At 39.6% G+C, this 19,900-nt stretch overlaps 1 protein-coding gene across 1 annotated transcript in view; it reads left to right on the top strand.

The window, feature by feature from the left end:
- The first annotated feature begins 773 nt into the window (after window positions 1-773).
- The window catches only part of LOC139694670 (PR domain zinc finger protein 15-like), a 47,673-nt gene continuing 28,546 nt past the window's right edge, over window positions 774-19,900 (top strand). Inside the window, exons 1-9 of the mRNA XM_071593164.1 lie at window positions 774-862; window positions 1,086-1,150; window positions 1,226-1,411; window positions 1,499-1,621; window positions 1,723-1,836; window positions 2,368-2,446; window positions 8,559-8,812; window positions 9,861-10,061; window positions 18,176-18,361. Coding sequence (XP_071449265.1) covers window positions 793-862; window positions 1,086-1,150; window positions 1,226-1,411; window positions 1,499-1,621; window positions 1,723-1,836; window positions 2,368-2,446; window positions 8,559-8,812; window positions 9,861-10,061; window positions 18,176-18,361 — 1,278 coding nt within the window. The 5' untranslated portion in view covers window positions 774-792. The remainder of the gene's footprint in view (window positions 863-1,085; window positions 1,151-1,225; window positions 1,412-1,498; window positions 1,622-1,722; window positions 1,837-2,367; window positions 2,447-8,558; window positions 8,813-9,860; window positions 10,062-18,175; window positions 18,362-19,900) is intronic.

Below are 19,900 nucleotides of genomic sequence, written 5' to 3'. Positions count from 1 at the left end.
TATTGATCTGAAATGAAAACATAATTAACAACGAAAAAGTTCTAAAAAATATAACCGAGCCTTTCATTAAAAATATATGCAAACCCTGGCACAGCATTTCTTGGGCATTCAACTTTCTTTAAATATGTTTTCGTACATAAATTGCCTCCTTTCGGCAGCAAAACGTATGTTTAATTCTACAGTTTTCTCACGCTTCCCCCAAAAATAACTTCTCATCAAAAGCATACGGTTGTATTTTTAATTGGGTAACAGTGATATCACTGTTTATCAAATAGTCAGCCCTATGAGAGAGCTTTAAACTAGGTACTTCAAGAAACGTTAACTTCATAATTATTCAAGCCCCAGATGTCACGTGATTAACCGAGATCAGAATATATCTTTTCTTAAATTTAATCCGTTCGAAAAACGTGTTGTCATACGCAAGTTTTACTGCTACTATCTAGAGTAAACGTCCTGAGACGTAAGTTAATATTATCAATTTACCATTTGCTTCACCCAAATAGATCCACGATCACAATTCAATGAAAGTAAAACTATCGTGTTTATATTAATGTCAAGAGTTTTTAGATTCTTGGTTTCTCTATTAGACCAGATTGACTCCCCGCGTCCACGAAAGCATCATGTAATCGCTGAGTGAAATAAAAACGGAAATGGTGAACGCCTTGCGCAGTTTGTCGTTGCCATTTTGAAAGACGTCAGGTTTTAACTGTAGCTTCAAAGTAGATTTTTTTCGTACTTCATGATTTTATTTATATTTTTATTAATATGAAATGTTTTTAAAAGAAATTTGGAATGATTTCACATTCTCTACTTGATAATACACTGCCTTCAACTTCCGTTGGCCCCGAATTCAATCTTAAAGGTAAAATTACTTTATTTCACGTGTCTAACTTTTCACCTTTTCTATCTCGTGTCAGGAACGTAAAAGGTGAATTGGCGGGAAAGTTATTGGCGGTTAGCGTTTAGTGATGGAGATGTGATTCATGGCACATTGTCGAGTAATTTCATACTTAGTTGGCAGTTTTTGTTTTTAATAATAGTTGAAAGTGTCGTATTCAATGGTAATACTAACGTTGATTCCGTAGGTTGCAATGTTTGTGGACAAAACCACAGCACTGAAGCATGCCCCTTCCTTGGAACTCTGCTTCCGGTAATTTCAGATTAATATTCCATTTTTAGTGGAATGTTATTAAATAGTTAACTAAAACGTTATTTGGTTTTGCAGGTGCAGGACACGAAAACGAAGACGAAAGCCCGACTGACGTTACCAGCAAATTTGGAAGTGCAAACTTTGGCAGACGGTTCACCCACTGTAGTTGCTCGAACGGTATTCGAACGTGGAACACAATTTGGACCGTTTCAAGCTAGACGAACTCCTGTGCTTCAGTTGACTATAGATTTTCCGTTGAAGGTTTGTAAATGCAGTGTTCAAGAGTTTTCAATTGACACTGCTTGGAGTAATACATCTATGTTAATGTAATTAATTATTTTATTTTAGGTGTTTAGTAAAGATTCTGAAGAAAGCTACTACTTGGATACCAGTGACGAAGAATTTTGCAATTGGATGTGTTTAGTATCTCCAGCAACATTAGCGAAGGAACAAAATCTTATGTGCTATCAGGTAGTTGCACCATGTTAATGTGCGTTTATTTTCTTTTAAAAGACCATTTCTGTGTTGGTCGGGATTACTACTGACATCCAATCTTCCAAATTGGTTTTTAGATGAAGCAAGATATTTACTATACAGTTATGAAAAGAATCCAACCGGGAGAGCAGCTTCGAGTGTGGTATGCACCATATTATGCTGTAAAAATGGGAGTAGTTCAAGCAGTTAAGGTATGTTGATAATTTATGTCAAAAGTACTTGAATGAGATTCTTAGGCTAACATCTCCTGCTTCCTCACGAGGAAGCTGTGATTAATCAATTAGTAGGGCAGTGCTCTTTTGGTCAGTTATCGGTTGAGCCTAGTTTTTACAGAAACATTGAATATTTGTCTGTTCATTACAATGAGGCAGCGTTTGAAAACGCTGGCATGACAAATATGTTATATTGAATTATTGTGTTAATACGTTTGCTATCAGTCCCAAGCTAACATGGCATTTTAACGTTTGGGTCAACTTTTCTTGTTTCTCCCTGTTAATATTAAAATGGCATAATTCTCCTCCATCACTATTGAAGGATGCTTGAGAAAATTATGGGCGGAAATAGAATCTTCAGTGCTTCAAATTTCATCATTTTTTTACAATTTTTTGGTTCATGTTTAGAGTGAATTTGATGCCTCAACTTGTTTTTTACTAGTTAATTAATTTATTGGACAACTAATCGTCGAGGTTATGTTTAATTTACCTTCATTTTAACCCTTGCAGAGGAAGCCTGATGCTTTGACAGATCATGTGTATGGAACTCCAAGAAAAGAGAAGAAGACTGTGCAAAACATGCTTCTCAGTAAGTTTATGATCTGTTGTGTTAGTGGAGCATGAAGGGATTCAAAGATGGATAATGGGGTGTTTAGTGAAATGATATTTTTTTAATAATTGTGTCATCAAATATTTAGATTTTTTGTTTCAGTTATCAAGTGAGCATAAATACAGGAGAAAAAATTTTAAACAGGTTGTATAAAACGCCAATATATCTTGCATAATGTTCTCTATTATATTGTCCCGTTGACAAATTTGAAAACGAAATGAGGCGGAATGCGTTCACAAGGCATCAAGTGCCTCCTCATCTCCAAACATGTTAGTTTACGTCAATATATAATTCATTATTTTGTAATACATCCTTTTAAAAAAGGTAATTTGGACTTGCAAATGTCAAAGAATCAATCTTTGCCGTGGTTCTCTCCAGATGGGGAAAAGGTCACAGGAAAAAGTGAGATATTTGGTGCTGTCAGCATAATCAAGTAGTTGCAGGAAAACACTTTGTTTTAATGTTCTTTTCATGTTTTATTTCCATTAGTAGATTACAGTACTGTGGACTAGGTTTCAGGTTGAATACAAAATAGACTTCAAAATTACAGAGACTCTTATCTGTGAAAATGAGAAATTCACAGAGAAAGTTGATTTTTCGTGGCATATCTGGAACATGGTTTGTGGCTTTCTTTATTAGTTCACCAAAAAAGATAAATTATTACTTTGATTTAAAAAAAAACGAAGTAATCAGATTACTTCACTGTTTTAAAGATCTAGTTACAGGAATATACTTAGCAGCTATGGTGATAAGTGTAAAACCTTCATGAATATTCACATTCAAGCGGGCATCTAAACAGATAAAATCTGTAAATGTAATGAATATTTGTGTTCGTGTGAATAAATTGACTGTAGATGGTTTATTAATATGATGGTCAAAACTATGATTTATTTAAAAAAATTATTTGTCATGTTTCAATGTACAGTCATACTCTTTCAGAAAAAAATCTTAGTTGGTCAACAGAAATCACCGTCATCAGGGTGTAGCTTATCGATAGTGAGATTTTTGAATTCCCTTGCAGTATTTGGATGAAGATAATAGGTTTTGCAAAACGTAAGTCTGGAATCAGAGACCCAAATTCGATCAATGACTTGAGAGACTAGAGTTTTTTTTCACTTATGGGATCAGTTTGTGCTAGCCATAGGTAATGTGCTTGCAGACACTGGGGGAGGTGATTTATTTGTTAGAAAGCAGTGGGAATGAGTATCTTGAAAGTAAGTGATCACTTGATTGTGGCTTCATAGAATCACAGGCACTTCCCCACTTCACAGGCACGGTCCCCAAGATTGCTGCATTTCTTCGTTTGATTCTATGTATTTTAAACTTCAATGTGACTGCCTTTAACTTTTCCCTCGCCTCTATATTGTGAAATCAGTAATAATGCCTCTAATAAGATAGTAGTAGTAGTTTTGAGGGGAGGCGACCGGCTGCTGAGGTCATTTGCGCTATCAGGGATGGACAGGAAAGGATGAAGGGTGGAGAGAAACCCGGCGTCGGCATTAGCCTACTCTTTACGAAAGGCGTCAAGGGGTCCGCAGCTTAACGTCCCATCCGACGGACGGCGTACTCACTCAAAGTGCCCTCCACAAAGCACCTCAAGTAGGGATCGAGATACCTCTGAAAAATATTCAACACCGCCGGGATTTGAACCCGGGCCCTCTGGGTGGGAAGCCAGTACGTTAGCCCCCACACCATCTCGATCCCCTCTAATAAGATAACTACTCTTCCCTGTGTGGTGATAGTGCTCACAACCTTTAAGTGGGTGGAGTGCAATGAAATAATCAAGTGGTGATATCTTATTTTTCATTGATTTGAAATGGGCCAAAGTAGTACACAACGCATGAAGGAATAATCAATATGTCTTTGCACAGGGAAGAATTTATTCCAATTGACTAGTTTAGCTACACTGTGGCATCATCTGGACTCAGATGTCTGTCCAGGTGATGTAACTGTGTAGTTTAACTAGTTGACAGTAATAAATTCTTTCTTGTAGAAGTGTGAAGTCTTTTTGATTCTTCCTTCATGCTTTGCGAAAGGATTCTCACAAAGTACAGGCCTTGGCTATCTCCAGGCCATGAAATGGACTTGTTGCTTTGTTAGAAGTGTTTGTCGAGTCCAACTTAAATGCCAGGTGGTTATTACAAGCACCAAATGAACATTTAACCACCAATTTTTGGAGACCATTACTGACATGTCATTTAAGAATTTCATAGTGGCTACTACTTTATAATTTCTGTATGGATATTTAGATGCTTAACTGAAATGAGAAAGTCCTTCTCATTCCCTGGGATTTCTCCCCAGTGACTATTAGTTGACCTCACTAATCTTGGCAGTGTCTTACTAGTACTCTTTATTTTACTGGTGAAATTTTGTGAAATGGCCTTTTCCCAAAGATAAGATTGTTTCAGGTAAACTGATCCATAGAGAAGAATTACTTTTTGTAAAGCTTGGAGTGATAATGAATATGTTGCAGGTTTGATAAAAGAATGCCCTGTGAATACATTCCCTTGTCCTTGCCACTAATGAAGATGGGAGCTAATTGGCATAAGCAAATGTTAATGTCCTGCTTTGTATGAATGTATAAGAGTTGTTAGTGTAATTTGGAGTTACCCTTAAATTACTAGTTCTTTAAGGATTCCCCATGGTGTTGTGAGTTAAAACAAAAAATTTATTTGAAATATTTCTTTTTATTTGCACAATTGGCGAATCCATTATTTTTGATTATGATAAAATACTCAAGTTCGTTCAATATCCTGCTCACACCCCTTTTGGCATCATAGAAGCGAACAATGTGGTATTCTTACTATATAATAGTGATGAGCGTAATAATAAAAATCCCAACTCCAGCTTTCTTCAATTGAATATTAAGTATTATATACTAGTAAATATAATGGAGTTCAAGGGTTATACAACAGAGTTGCAGAATAGTTTCAGAAATGTTGCAGTTTGTCTGAATATTACTATTTTATTAATAATATCTTGAATTCATTTAATAATGAACAAGTTGAGATGAGAATTTTTCTAAGATAAATCTAATTTTGGGTGCTATTCCTTTGTGGCTTCATATTTGGGCCATTATTGTGATTGGTGACCCCACGTGTCTCTTATCAATTTCTGTTTGTAGACCCCATTTTCATTCCTTGAGATGAAAACACCCCCTCTTCATGTTTTTGTTTAATCCTTGTAAAGCACAATCTACCTTAATTTATTTTGAGTGAAATCAATGAACATTTACATTCAAGTACTGTATTTTACTTGTTCTTTCTAATGCAGTCTGAAGGGCCTTCCTCACTGTGTCCATAATAATGATTTGATTGACCCTTTCAAATTACCTCAACATTGTTACCTGCTTATCAGTTCAACAGTCAAATGGTACGTCTCAAGAATAAGAGTTACTTTAAAAAAGATTGATCATTAAATGATTGAGTTTTAAATCATTTAATTTGTCCAGGGTTTTATTGCAACCATATGAATACATCATTCGGCGAATTTGAATGAGTTTCTTTCATTTTGTCCATAATGCAATACTTCAGCAAAATAAAGCCTTGGGCAGTTTCCTCCATTTAAGAATTAATACTTTTTAAATCTTTGATAATTGATGATAACCCAACCTAATCCCTTCAATAATATGACTCCTATCATTCTCCAACAAATGAAGTTAGTGTATATACATCATGCAGCGTTACAAACAATTGGTACAATTCAAGTATAAGAAAGATTTAGAGGCAAAATGATAGCTTGAGCCAAACATTGCTTGCGGTATTTCAAATTAAACTTCTCTAGGTTAATAAATTTTAGATATATACCCGAGTTTAATTTACATATTTGTGCTAAGAAAATTTGATTGTTGTAGTTCTTTAAAGATTGAACATTTTCTATTCTAAGCTTGTCTTCATTTACAACTCTAAATGAATGTTAGATTTTAAGATGTCATTTGGTGACCAAAAATCAAGCATTGGCATTAGAAAGGACAAAATTCATAATCAAAAATAATTTCTAGAATTAAATTCATTTTACCAACATTCTACATTACATGATGTACGTAGATGTGCTATGCATACAGGTGTATATATAGAGGTAGATCTGTAAACATTTTTCTGGTTTAATACCCAGACAGAATTTGGACATGGAAACTATAGCAGTAGCAAGCAACTATCTCCTTTAAAATATGGTAATGTTTTCTTCCTTGCTTCCTTCATTTATTAGATCTCTTCGACATAAATTGGAGCTGCCTTCTCCTTTTGAGCAGAGGGTCACTTTGTATACGTAGAGGATAATGTCTCGTATGTTATTCCTGGCTGGAAACAATTATATCAAATGAAATGGTGTTTTGCCATAGCTATTTTCAGAATTTAAGGTATGGCATGCTTTAAATTGCCATCATTAATTAGACCAGCGTGATTGGGTACCAAACGATGACATTTTTACATTCTCCGAGTTATTTGTTTGCATGTGCCTCTCTTTTGCTCAATCTTCACGTCTCCTTGATTTATCTGCTGCAATTTACCCACCTAAAGCGGTTACTCGATGTTTAGCACCCAAGGATAAGATTTAAATGTATCTATTTCTCTACTCTGTCCTTTTGTCTCAGCCAGCATAGTTAGCCCTGTATTGTTCGCAAGCTCCCCTTCATTAATGATCCTGAATCTCCCTTGAGGTATCTCACCATCTCCTTGAACTTAATAGACAAACATCCTTTCAGACATAATGACAGCTGGTTATTGAGCAATTCAAAATTGACACTCTGCTTCCTCATACTAGTTGGCTACCTGAATCTTTTTGCCATTTTGTTAGTTGATGTGAGCGACAACTACTTGTGGTTATTTAATATAGGTATTGTAAATATGTATGCTGGATTTGCTTAAAAAGTATCTGGAAAAGTTTCAGAAAATATTTATTTCAGATATCGTCACAATGCCTATCAATATTCTTCAAAGTACATCCCCTGAGCATCGACTGACTTTTGCCAGCAGGTTTTCCACCACAACTCGAAGGCTTCCTGGTAGACGGAAGGTCCTTATGGATACGTGTGCAAGCTTCTTTGATGGCACGAAGGGTCCCAAGGTGGTGTCTTTAATCAAAGAAATTCACTTTAATAGGGAATAGGAAATTATAGTCTGCTGGTGCCAAGTCAGGGGGACTGTAAGGGGGTTGGGGAAATGTTGGGATGCTGTTACAGAAAGTGTTATCAAAGCAGACACTCAACTCTGCTCTTTAGGTCATCCATCAAGAAGATATTTGGGACGAGTTGAGTGCAGATCTTATGCATTGCGAAATTTTCACTGAATATAGTGTGCTATGTCATCTCATCAATGCAAATATGATCTGCGATTATTGCATTCTTAACTGACGGTCTGAATTCAGTACTTTATGGACACAATGCACGTTGTCATCAGTTCTTGACATCGACGGTCGTCCAGTCTGGGGCTCATCCTCCACTCTCTCTTGGCCAACTTTGAGGAGCTTGTGCCAGTTGAAAACTGTCCAACTGCCCTGTTTAAAATATTGCCCAATGTCTCTCTACCTGATATTCCCAGTCCAACACAAAATTTGATGGCGTGCTGCAGTTCAATTGTTCGTGGCATTTTGTTCCTGTGCCAGGTTACTCTACAGGTAGTAGTAATTTTAGGGGAGGAAACCAACAGTTAAGGTTATTTGTGCCATTAAGGGATGGATGAGAAAGGAGTTAGGGTTAAGAGAAACCCGGCGTCTGCATTAGTCTACTCTAATCTAAAGGTACCAAGAGGTTTGCAGTTAAATGTCCCATCGGACAGAGTGTTCACTCCACAGGGGTCCACTAAAAACACAATCTAGCCTGAGCAGACGCTTGCTGGCAGTTGGCTTTAAGGTCAGACCTGTCGCAACTGAGCCTGACTGCTAGGAAGCACAGTCATATCAGGAAAAAATTGTCCCTGTTATTTTTATGCAAACGTTATATAGTGGATCCCTGAATGTTCATCCCTATAGTGTGAAATTTAAATTAATATAATTTCAAAGCAATTCTATTGAATATTTTTATTTTCTCAACTTAAAATTAACAATATGCAAGAACTAACTTCTTTCCTTTCTTTCTTCCCTCGTTGTGCTGCAGACAAAGAAGTGACGGAGAAGATAGTGGAGAAGCTGGCCCCCCAGCAGCTTGGTGCAAGGGGCGAGAAAGCGGAGAAGAGCTGGCGATGTCGCTTGTGTGGGGAGGAGGTGGTGAAGGAGGGCGTGGGAGGAGGCAGTGGGGTGGCCACTTTCGCCAAGCACCTTATGGCGCATTACCGGCCGCGTTTGGGGCGCAGTTCAGCACAGAAGTTGTGGCCGTGCCACATATGCCTCCAGAACTTCTCTGGGGAAAAGGTGATGATAGTCCTCCTTGAAATGATGGTGATGGGCCCCCTGGGTTAAAGGAAGTTGAACTTTGTACAATATTGCCAGCCAATACTTGGGGAAGTCCTGTGTTAAATACAAAACATTCTGTACTCTACAGTTCACGTATTTGATGAGTCAAATTGATACATTTATATCTGTGGCATACTTTCATTATTGCTCATATATTCCTTTATTTGTCCTGTGCATTGTGAGCTTCAACTGCTTGACAAGTTCGCCTTAAGCCCACCATCATTATGAGCCCAGAAGTTAAAAATGGCTAGGTTCAGCTCATTGTAAACTATATGTTCAGTGTGTTAAATGTGCTAAGGGTTTCCTATTTGTTATTTTATTATCAAAGCTATATAGCTCTACTATTTTTATGCATAGTCCCCAAACATATAAAAATTTGTCTTATCTCTGAATTAGTTTTCAAATTCTGCCTCCTAAGATTGCAGCAACTGATGACGGCATCTTGAAGTTCCTCATCAAGACGAGGGGCATAGAAATGGTGGGGTGGTTAACGTACAGGCTTCCCACTGAAAGGGCCAGAGTTCAACAAAGTCCGTTGAATGTGATGTTAAACTGTGGACCCCTTGGCGCCTCTCAACAAGAGTAGGCTAATGCCAACGCGGGCTTTGTCTACACCCTTCCTTTCCCATCCATCCCTAATGGAGCATATGACCTTGTTTAAGAATTTACATATTTAAATTAAGAGTTTATATTGTTTCAATTAGGCAATTGTCCTGGTAGCAAGGGTCAAGTCTGGTCAATGGTCACTCTTACAATGCACATGCGTACACAAGAACAAATGTGAGACAAAATGCTCTTCTCACTGAACGAACTTACACATTTGGTACGAATTTCAATTGTATTCTTCATTTTCATTTGTTATTGTAAACGAAAAAGAAGCAGCTTTAAGCATACTGCCCTTGTGTTTGTGTTTATATACAGCAATGGCAATTTGATGACCATTTGCTGATGTGTCGTCCAGTCCTGCTGCCGTGTAGTAATTGAGCAGCTTGAATGATCTTGGCAGGAGCTGCTGCATCACAAGGTGAATGCTCACAAGGTGGCAATAAGACGGCCCCGGCTGCTGGGGCCCCAAGGGAGGGAGGGCCCAAGGGGGTTGACTGCAGAGGTCCAGGGTGTAGAGGAAGGCAATGATGGGTTGGATTGGCAGCGAGACGGAGGGAAGACAACAAGCATCGTGATCTCGAGGATACCCGAAGGGCAAGAGGTGAGCTCCCCAGGGTAAATATTCCCTCAAGCACCGAGTTGTTGGTGCATGGTGATAAGTACCTAGTGCAGTGTTAAAATTTTTTTTAAGGTATTTTTTTTTAAGGTAATCTACCGGTTAAGGTAGGTTTTTGGATGGACACAACTACCGAACAAATATTTTATTACTCCTAACAAAACACAAAATCCATCATCCTACTCTATATCAGGTCCCTCTTCATCTCTGAGTACATTCTTCCTCCCTTCATCCCGTCCAACATCCCTATCCTGTTCCTTCCCTTTCCTCGTTTGCCCAACATTCTCCCCTCTATTACATTCTTCAACACACCACTGCCGGTCAACACCCCCTTCATCTACTTTTCCTGCCTCCATAGAATTTCTCCCAACAAACCCCTTTCTTCGCCCACCATACGAAGTACTTCCTCATTTGTTTTCTTCTCTGTCCATTTCACCTTCTCCATTCTTCTCCTCACCCACATTTGAAAAGCCTCCAGTCTACGTCTATCCTCCTGCTTCAATGACCACGTTTCCGCACCGTAAATAGCTACGCTCCATATCAAGGTTTTTACGAGTCTTTTCTTAATATCCATCCTCAATGTCCCTGTCATCAACTCCCTTCTCCTTGTGAAAGCCTCTTTGCCTAGCGCAATTCTTCTCCTTACGTCCCTACTATGACCGTGTTGGTCCAAAACACTGCCGAGATACGTAAACTGTTCTACCTGCTCTATTTTTTGCCCTCCTATTTTAATGTTAAGCTTGGCCTTTTTCTTTCTAGAGAATCGCATAACCTTTGTTTTCTTAATATTGATTCTCATCACATACCTGTCGCACTGAATTTCCAATTCACTCAGCAATGCTTGCAACCCCTTGGCTGACTAACAAACTAAAGCTTGGTCATCAGCAAACCTCACTGATTTTACGAATTCCCCGCCAACTTTCATTCCTACCTCCAGTTCTTCCCATGCCTCTTTAATCATTTCCTCTGCATACAGGTTGAACAGCAACGGTGATAATGGGCAAACCCTGCCTTACACCTCTTCCTAACACTGCCCATCCGGACTGCCCGTTTCCCACTCGCACCTGAGCAGTCTGAGACATGTACAGGTTGCGGATTAGCCTCCTTTCCCTCCAATCTATTCCTATTTTCTGCAAAATACTCATTAGTTTTTCCCAGTTCACTCTATCAAATGCTTTTCTGAATTCTACGAAACAGGCAAATACCTCCTGGTGGTGTTCTATATTCCTCTCGATTAATAATCTCATTACTGCAATGGCATCACGCGTACCTCTCCCCTTCCTAAACCCAAACTGATCATCCCCTAAGTAATCATTTGCCCTACTCTCCATCCTTTTGTTTATGATCCTAAGAACAACTTTAGCTGCGTGAGATATCAAACATATTGTCCTGTAGTCCTCACATAACGTGGCCTTTAGCTTTTTCAGAATAGGAACTAAAACTGATCCCACAAAGTCTTCCGGCCAGATTCCCTCCTCATAAATACTACGGATCAGCCCATATAGCCTCTTCCTCCCACACTTTCCTAAGCATTTTAAAAGTTCCACGGGAATGTTATCCACCCCCACGGCCTTATTTAGTTTCATCTGCCTTAATGCCCTTTCTATCTCATTGTCTAGTATGCCTGGACCTAAGCTGTCTTCCTCTACGTCATTTTCTTTTTCAATGTCTAACTTTGTTGTTCCTAGTTCTTTACTATACAGTTCTTCTATATACTCCTTCCATCTCTCTTGGATCTTTCCTGTGTCAAATATTACCTTACCCGCTTTATCTCTAACTGTTAGCATAGCTCTACCTTTCTTACTTCCCGATAACGATTTAACTTTGCTGTACAGCGCACCGATTTCACCCTTCCTCTGCAGACTTTCCATATCCTCGCACTGCGTCTTCCACCATGCTTCTTTTGCTTTATTTGTTGCCCGCCTCAATGTATTGTTCAATTCTTTGTACTTCATTTTGCCTAATTCTGTATTTATATTCTTCCATTTTCGCCGCTCATCCATCTTTGTAATCATCTCATCCGTGATCCATGGTTTCCTAGTCCTTTTAGCGTTAACGGTTCCAATAGTGTCTTTTGCGGCTTTAGACAACCCTTTCTTGATCATTTCCCATTTTTCTTTGATAGTACTAAGCCCTTTGCCATCCTCCATGATTTTCTCTACCGCCTGTTTGTATTCCTTCCTTTTCAACCCATTTAACCCTCTTAGTGCGGCGGGGATTTCAGGGGTACTAGTGAGAAGTGCGAAGCGTAATTTAAGAAATGTATCACCTTAGGAAAAAAACATTATGAAGTTATTTTTTTAGATATCCATATGCAGTTTTTTTATTTTAAAATATAATAATGTAGTTAATAATGATGTAATACATTTACATCATCTGAATAATAAATGTAATTATTACAGTATCATAAATTTGAAGAATATTTTTTTAGCAATAATATTTCGATTTTTAGACACAAAACTAATATTTTTTAAAAACATTTTTCAATTAAACTACGATATTTAAATATAATAAAGAATCAAAAAGACATGTAGAAAATATTATAAATAAATAAAGAAAAAACAGTGAGTTACAAATTTTTTTGTCAGCCTCTGCATAGTTCGATTTTGTTGAAAAGGCTGATATCACTGAGTCAAATTGGGACTTTTCCCCTTTCCTTGAGACTGCGGAAATGTGCTTACAATCTAAAGGCAGAAAAAACTAAGTTCTAACTCACAGAGAACTGCTGACAATGTAATCCATTACACTGGGCGCAATTGATTAGATACGACGGACGGCAAGAGAAACCAAAATGATTACAAAGCAGTGCTCTCATTTCCATCGTCTCAACAAAGTCTGAATAAGCAGGTATATATCAACACCACGACACCACAACACATTCAAGAGATTACAGATGAAAAAAGATTAGTAGCCTTTCAGTGGCTTTTCATAGTGGAAAGACTACTCAGAAAAAAAAACGAGCAAAAAATTAGGCTTAGCTTCCCGACATGTACAAAACTGAATGAAAAATTAAGGTAAGAATTATACTTTTTTAATAGCATTTAAAATTGCTAATAAAAAATTTAAAAAATAGTTACGTAATTCTATGGATTTCAACCTATCGATAGCACAAAAACCATAAATTATTGAAGAAAAATCCATAAGTTACAACGATTTAAACAAAAGCCTACGCAAGAGCCGATATATCGGCCCGCCGCACTTTTCGCCAGGGATACGAAAGTTGATATATCGGCCCGCCGCACTAAGAGGGTTAATGCTTCTACATTCCATTTTCTAACTCGCCGCCCCTGCCTTATGTTTTTGAAACGTACGCTACATTTCATAACAACTAAATTGTGGTCTGAGTCCGCATCCGCTCCCGGGAAGCTGTGGGAATTTATCACACTGTTCCTAAACCTGTGTCTAACCAGGATATAATCTAGCTGATATCTTCCTGAGTCACCTGGCATTTTCCATGTATACCTGCGTCTTTTGTGGTGTCTAAACCAAGTTTTGGTGATGACTAACCCCTGTCTTCTGCAGAACTCCTTTCAGCGAGAGATCCGGAGGCACCTCCTTTCCGGTCTGTAAATCTCGACCGACTGCTCCACTCAGGCGTCGTCCCACCTATATATCCACCCGGACCCCGAATCCGAGGCCGAGCGGGCATAGGGAGGTAGGACGGTCCGAGAAGGACGGTCGGCCGGATTCAATTCGGAAGGGACATACCTCCAGGTCACGTTTCGTGACAGTTCTTTTATTAAGGAAACATACAATGTTATTACATTTTCATTATTAAATACAACACCCCTTCCACGGGAAAAGCTATGTAATACCGCCATGTTGTCCACGTAAATGTTTATAGCCGTGTCTGGCTCTGCCACACTCACGGCATGGTGTGCGGCCATAATGGCCGCCAGGGCCTCTGCTATGACGATAGGCGTGTCGTTTTCCAAGGCCCACACTTCCGTAGTCTTGAGGAGGGGAATCGTCCACGCCACCTGCCAAGGCGTGGCATCACTATAAACGTCTAAGATATATCTGTAATTCACAAATTCCCTAGGCTGGTGCCAGACTCCTTCATCCCATAGACGGGACAACCATGTTGTGTCGCGTTGCGCTGTCTGAGTGATCAGGAACAACGGTAGCCGAAGCACATAGACACACCATGAAATGAAACCCGCTGCTTTCGGGATGTCTCGCGCGCGGATGCGTTTAATCACGTTTTTAATGTAACAAATCCGTCTTAAAGAGTAACGCGTTAGTTTCAGGGTCATATCGACGGTGTTAATGTACTGCAGAACTGCTTTCTCCCCGCGGTCATTCCTCGTGCCTAAACCGTAGTCCCCCACCTCATCACCATCTCTTCCTTCGCCTGTCGTCGCATTCCAATCCCCCATCACTATCAAATGTTTCCCTGCAGGAACACACGCGATCATGTCCTCTTACTGATCGTATATCCTATCGACCTCTTTTTCCTTATGGTTGCTCGGTGGCATGTATACCTGAATAATAACTAAGTTCGTGGGTTCTGCTTTTATCTCCACTAGTAGTATTCTATCCGTTACCTGCTCTATGTTGACTACGCTTCTTCCTACCTCTTCATTTAATACTACGGCAACCCCTCGTTGGCTCTCGTCCCCACCGCTGTATATTATTCTATACTTATCACTCCAGTAATCCCCGCTATCTTTCTATCTCACCTCGCATAGACCTAAAATATCTATATTTCCCCTTTCCATCTCTCGCTTAACATTCTCCAATTTCCCCGTCCTCATCATTGTCCTAACATTCCACGTTCCTATTCTAACTAATATGGTCTTCTTCTCCTGCGTCTTCTGTCCTGCTGCTGCTGGTTTTCCCTTGCAAGGGTTTCGTGGGATGACGACCGCGGAAGCCTTGCCTCCCCCGCTGCCGGGCACGACACACGGCCGATTGGGCCGAGCCCCGTGGTTGCCAGGACTCAAAATATCTCTATTGTCCATCATTTAAATCTTGGGAATGATACTTGAGTTGGTTTGCCGTTGCCTTCCTCAAAAGTGTTTTTAACGTGACACCTTCACTTACTGGCTGCCCCACTGGGGTCAGACGCCATTGCAGTCGCCTCACTGAGGAACAGACGCTGCGTGGACTACCTTTTGTCTGGCTCCTAACTTTCGACCTATCTGGCATGGGTGACCCTACCAGGAGCAATTTTGATTACTCCCGCCAGCACAGCTCTAGGGGTCATCGGAACGCACAAGCCCTTCCAGAACGTCAAGGTTGTAGTCCGGGGAGGAGAGTATTAAAATAAGGGTTGGGAAAAGGTGGGAAATGTATCCTGTTTTCTGGAATGTATGTAATTAGAAAGAACTATTGGACAAAAATGGCATCGAAGGCACTGGTTGTTATATCCACTGATATCGAAATATTTTAGCGTCATTTGTTCAATAAAATTGCATTATTTAATATATTTTGTCATGAAATCATGGTGTATGCTCCTTCAGAAGATTTTAATGGTGGCGTTCTTCATTGTTAGTTGAAGTGTGAATCATTGAAATTAGTACAGAAATTTGGGAGAAATTCTAAAAGAATTAATGCCATCTCCTGTGGTGGTGGAAGGGAAAAATAATGGAACTTTAAAAGCAGTAGCATGCATACTTTTTTATTTTATTTCATTTTAATGATTTTGGAGCGTAGCTATGTACGGTGCGGAAACGTGGTCATTGAAGCAGGAGGATAGACGTAGACTGGAGGCTTTTGAAATGTGGGTGTGGAGAAGAATGGAGAAGGTGAAATGGACAGAGAAGAAAACAAATGAGGAAGTACTTGGTATGGCGGGCGAGGACAGGGGTTTGTTGGGAGAAATCCTGTGGAGGCAGGAAAAGTGGATGAAGGGGGTATTGACCGGCAGTGGGATGTTGAAGACTGTGATAGAGGGTAGAATGTTGGGCAAAAGAGGAAAGGGAAGGAACAGGATAGGGATGTTGGACGGGATGAAGGGAGGAAGAAAGTACTCAGAGATGAAGAGGGACCTGATATAGAGTAGGATGATGGATTTTGTGTTTTGTTAGGAGTAATAAAATATTTGTTTGGTAGTTGTGTCCATCCAAAAACCTACCTTAACCGGTAGATTACCTTAAAAAAAAAAAAATTGATGAGTTCAATTAATTTGGTTATCGTAAGAGAATTTTTTTCTCATTTGCAAGGAAATCTTCAGTAATTTGTTTTTGTAGGTATTAGATTTTGATTGCAGTGTATGTATGTTCTATTTTGAATTATTATGCACATCAGGACCAGATACACATTGAATTAAACTTCATTGTAACATTAGGTGGCTTTCCTCACTGATGGAATTGGGTGCTTCAGTCTCCATCTTGGTTTGTATCTGAAAAGCATCATCAGGGCTAAGAGCCATGCTTCTTATGCTTCCTTTCAGAAGCAAATAACATTTTTCTTCCTCTTCCCGCCACAAAGTATTTCCCTGAATTGTTTTTGCAATTCAAAAAAAGTTTTGTCCTTGGTATGACATAAATGAATAAGTTGCTGCATGGTGCTTGCATGAACATGTCATAGCGTAATGTGATAGCCGTGCTGTTGGCAGTGGTTGAGGTCACTAGAGCAGGATTTTCAATGGTGCTTAGGGAACTTTCCCACAGTATTTATTTTACTAAATTCAGGATTGAGTAAATAATGGGGTATCAATTTTTTCTTGAATTATGACCAAAGGTTGGAGTGTATGACATTAGTGAGGTCAAAATATGTGAATATTAATGGTAATAGTGACATTTTGGGGACAATGTTAACTGATGCAACTCAGTATGGTATGGAACTTGTTTACTCTGGGGTTTTGGGGATCGAGTTGCACACTTGCGTGAATTATTGACTACAGTAATGCAATTTACTCTTTAAGAAAAGGCAGAACCTCTTTCCAAACAGCTGTTTGGTTTGCCCTAGCACCTTGGAAAAATGCCAGGTATTTTACCAGTCCAACAGTCACCGTGGCCTGAATGCTGTTGGCCTCTTGACCTTGGGTACAAGTGGGCATTCACCCACAGTTTCCTGCAATTCTCATATTATAATAACGCCAGAGATATCAACCCAATGGTTAGTAGGCTGTTGTCGCAGTTCGGATTTAGCGTGGCTTCTACGGTGACAGGAAGTGTGGTAGCTGAATGGGCCAGTGCTACTTTGTGGGCTATGTTTAGCTATTGGTAGAAGGGCCAGCACTAATCCATATGTGTGCATAACTCTGAACCCAAAACAAGACTCTTTACTTATCATTGGGCTGAATTCCCTTGTGTGTTTCAACTAGGGGGCTAACAGGAAACTATGGATGGATGATCACTTGTCCTCGAGTTCCAGAGGCCAACTCCCTTCAGGACATCTAGTGCATTGGCCTGGTGAGACAGGTAGTTTGAGTATGCCATCCATCAGAAGGGAAGCTAAGCTGCAGACCCATTGGCATATTTCGTTAAGGGTAGGCTAGTGCCGACACCAGGTTTCTCTACCCTTCATCCATTCCTAATGACAGGAATGACCTCGAGTTCTTTTGTGACCACCCCTAATAACAACTACTACTACTACTTAATAAATTTATTTTGCATTCTGTTGCCAAAATCTCAAACAGCTGCCCTTCTTAATGGGAATAGTATTCATTTGTGTGTGCATTAATAAAAATCTGGTCGTGGTAGTCTAGGGGTACTGACCGGAGGGTCCCGGGTTCGATTCACGGGCAAGCCTCTCTGGGCACCTGCAGCTCCCCCCAAGCTATGTGATTTTTCGGGGACCATATCTTCCTGGAAAACCATAACCGGCACTGGGAAAGGAACTGGCCCCCTTATTACCCTGATGTGTTAGTCTCACAAGCCTTATAAGGCTTAGTACCGGGTGAATTTGGTCATCACCTACCAAACTGACCTTCGGGTTGATCACTGTGTTCATGGTTGTTTTTTAATAAAAGGCATTGTTCTGGTATGCCCCTCTGGCTGTTAAGTGATTGCATTCCCATTGGATTTGGATTCTTAATTAGGAAACTGCTCCAGTAAACAGTGAGATGCTGGAATTTACGCTCGGTGGTTGTAAATTTGTGGTGTTTGATGCCATCTTTTCGATGCCTGCCCCTTTACTCATGATTGCAGAGTATGATGATGAAGGATGCTGGGTGCATGACGATCTCAGTGAAGCCGGACGGTCCAGTGAGCGGGGTGGAGCTGGGCCCGCCATACATCTGCGACATCTGCAGCAAAGAGTTTCACCGTGCGGAGTATGTGTACCGCCATCTGCGCAAGCACACCGGGGAGTTCACTTGCGTCTCTTGCATGGCGGTGAGTGGCAGCGGAATGGGGTGAAACGATGTGGTAGAGGGGGAGGAACTGGGCCAATTTTGCCAGGCATGACATTCCTTGCCACAGTATACATGCATTTTAACCTGTACAGTTGGCATCTGACGGCAAGTTGCCCATTGTGCTAATCGGTCTCAGGTTGTGAGAGGCAAGTCATTGGCATGGTTTGAGTGTCGTGAAATAGGTAGACAAAACAATGCAATGAGCAGGGAGTTCATTTTGTAACTTGGAGCTCCGTAGATCGTGAAAAAAAAAAGAAAATAAATGTGCTCCATGAAATTATTTGATTGCATTAGATCTCATCCTAAGTCTGAATGGGCAACATTAAATTATAAGGAGCAGAGCATTAGCATTTATATTGGTAAATATAAACAAAATATGATTATAAAAATTATTTTTAACAATTCATGTCACTTAAAATAGTGCATTGCCAACTTTTTTCTTCCCTATGTGAAATTGCTACTAGTACAAAAAATTTATTATCATATAATTGAGAAAATCAAAAGTGTTGGAATAAATTAACACGTATGATCCCATTAACATGATAAATTATAACCCTTCTATGAGATTACAAAGCATAATTTAGCATTTTAATGGAGCGAATGACTAGTAATTATCCAAAATGACAATCACTAAAAAATAGTGTGAAGTACAGGGTTTGTATAAAAAGTTTGGAAAAAATAGATTGATTTCAAATTATGCTACATTGCCTCATAAGTGCAGCCCTTGCGTGTTGGAACACTTCTGCCAGCATCTTTTCCATGACTCTAAGGCTCTCTGGTGGACGAATTCTGCTAGGTCCTTATATGTACGCGTGCAAGCTTCTTTGGCAGCACTTAATGTCCTGTGGTGTTGTCCCGTGAGGGAGGATTTCACTTTTTTAGAAAATAGAAGTCTGCTGGTGTCAAGTCGGGACTGTAAGGGGATTTAGCAATGGTCGCGCTGCTGTTGTAGAAGGTATTCACTAGCAGAGACCCTGGACTCTTTTTTCTTGGTCATCAGTCAAGAGCTGCGAGATGAGTTAATTGCAGATCTTTTACATCACCTAATTTCCAGTGCTAATGGTGTGCACTGTCAACGTATCAATGCCAATATACAATCTGCCATCATGCGCACACTTGAAAACTAATCGTCTGAATTCAGCACTTGACGGACAGGTGAGGAGATAATTTTTACCGATACTTTTTGTGCAAACCTTGTTTGAAATATTAAAATGAGTATAATATGGCTTTGAGAATGGCAAATTTTCCGGTAAAGCTGCATAATCCAGTGAAATCTTTTAAGTTGGAATCATAAAGGAACATACACATCTCCAGCATAAGCAGGCATTGCTTCTATGACATGTTGAAACAGTCGGCATGGAATAATTTAGCATATTTATAGAATTGATATATGTACAAGGGTCGTTTTCATTGACATATTGGGAAGGAAAAGTAACTCAATCAATATTGGATACCAACTTGCAAAATGGAGGTTTTAGGAAACCAGGTTATTATTGATGAGCTGCATCCATTTGAGAAA

Source organism: Hetaerina americana, unplaced genomic scaffold (genome assembly GCF_022747635.1).
Source record: "Hetaerina americana unplaced genomic scaffold, ioHetAmer1.1.p SCAF_52, whole genome shotgun sequence".
In the NCBI taxonomy this organism is placed as follows: Eukaryota; Metazoa; Arthropoda; class Insecta; order Odonata; family Calopterygidae; genus Hetaerina; species Hetaerina americana.
This window is presented reverse-complemented; position numbering and strand designations above follow the sequence as displayed.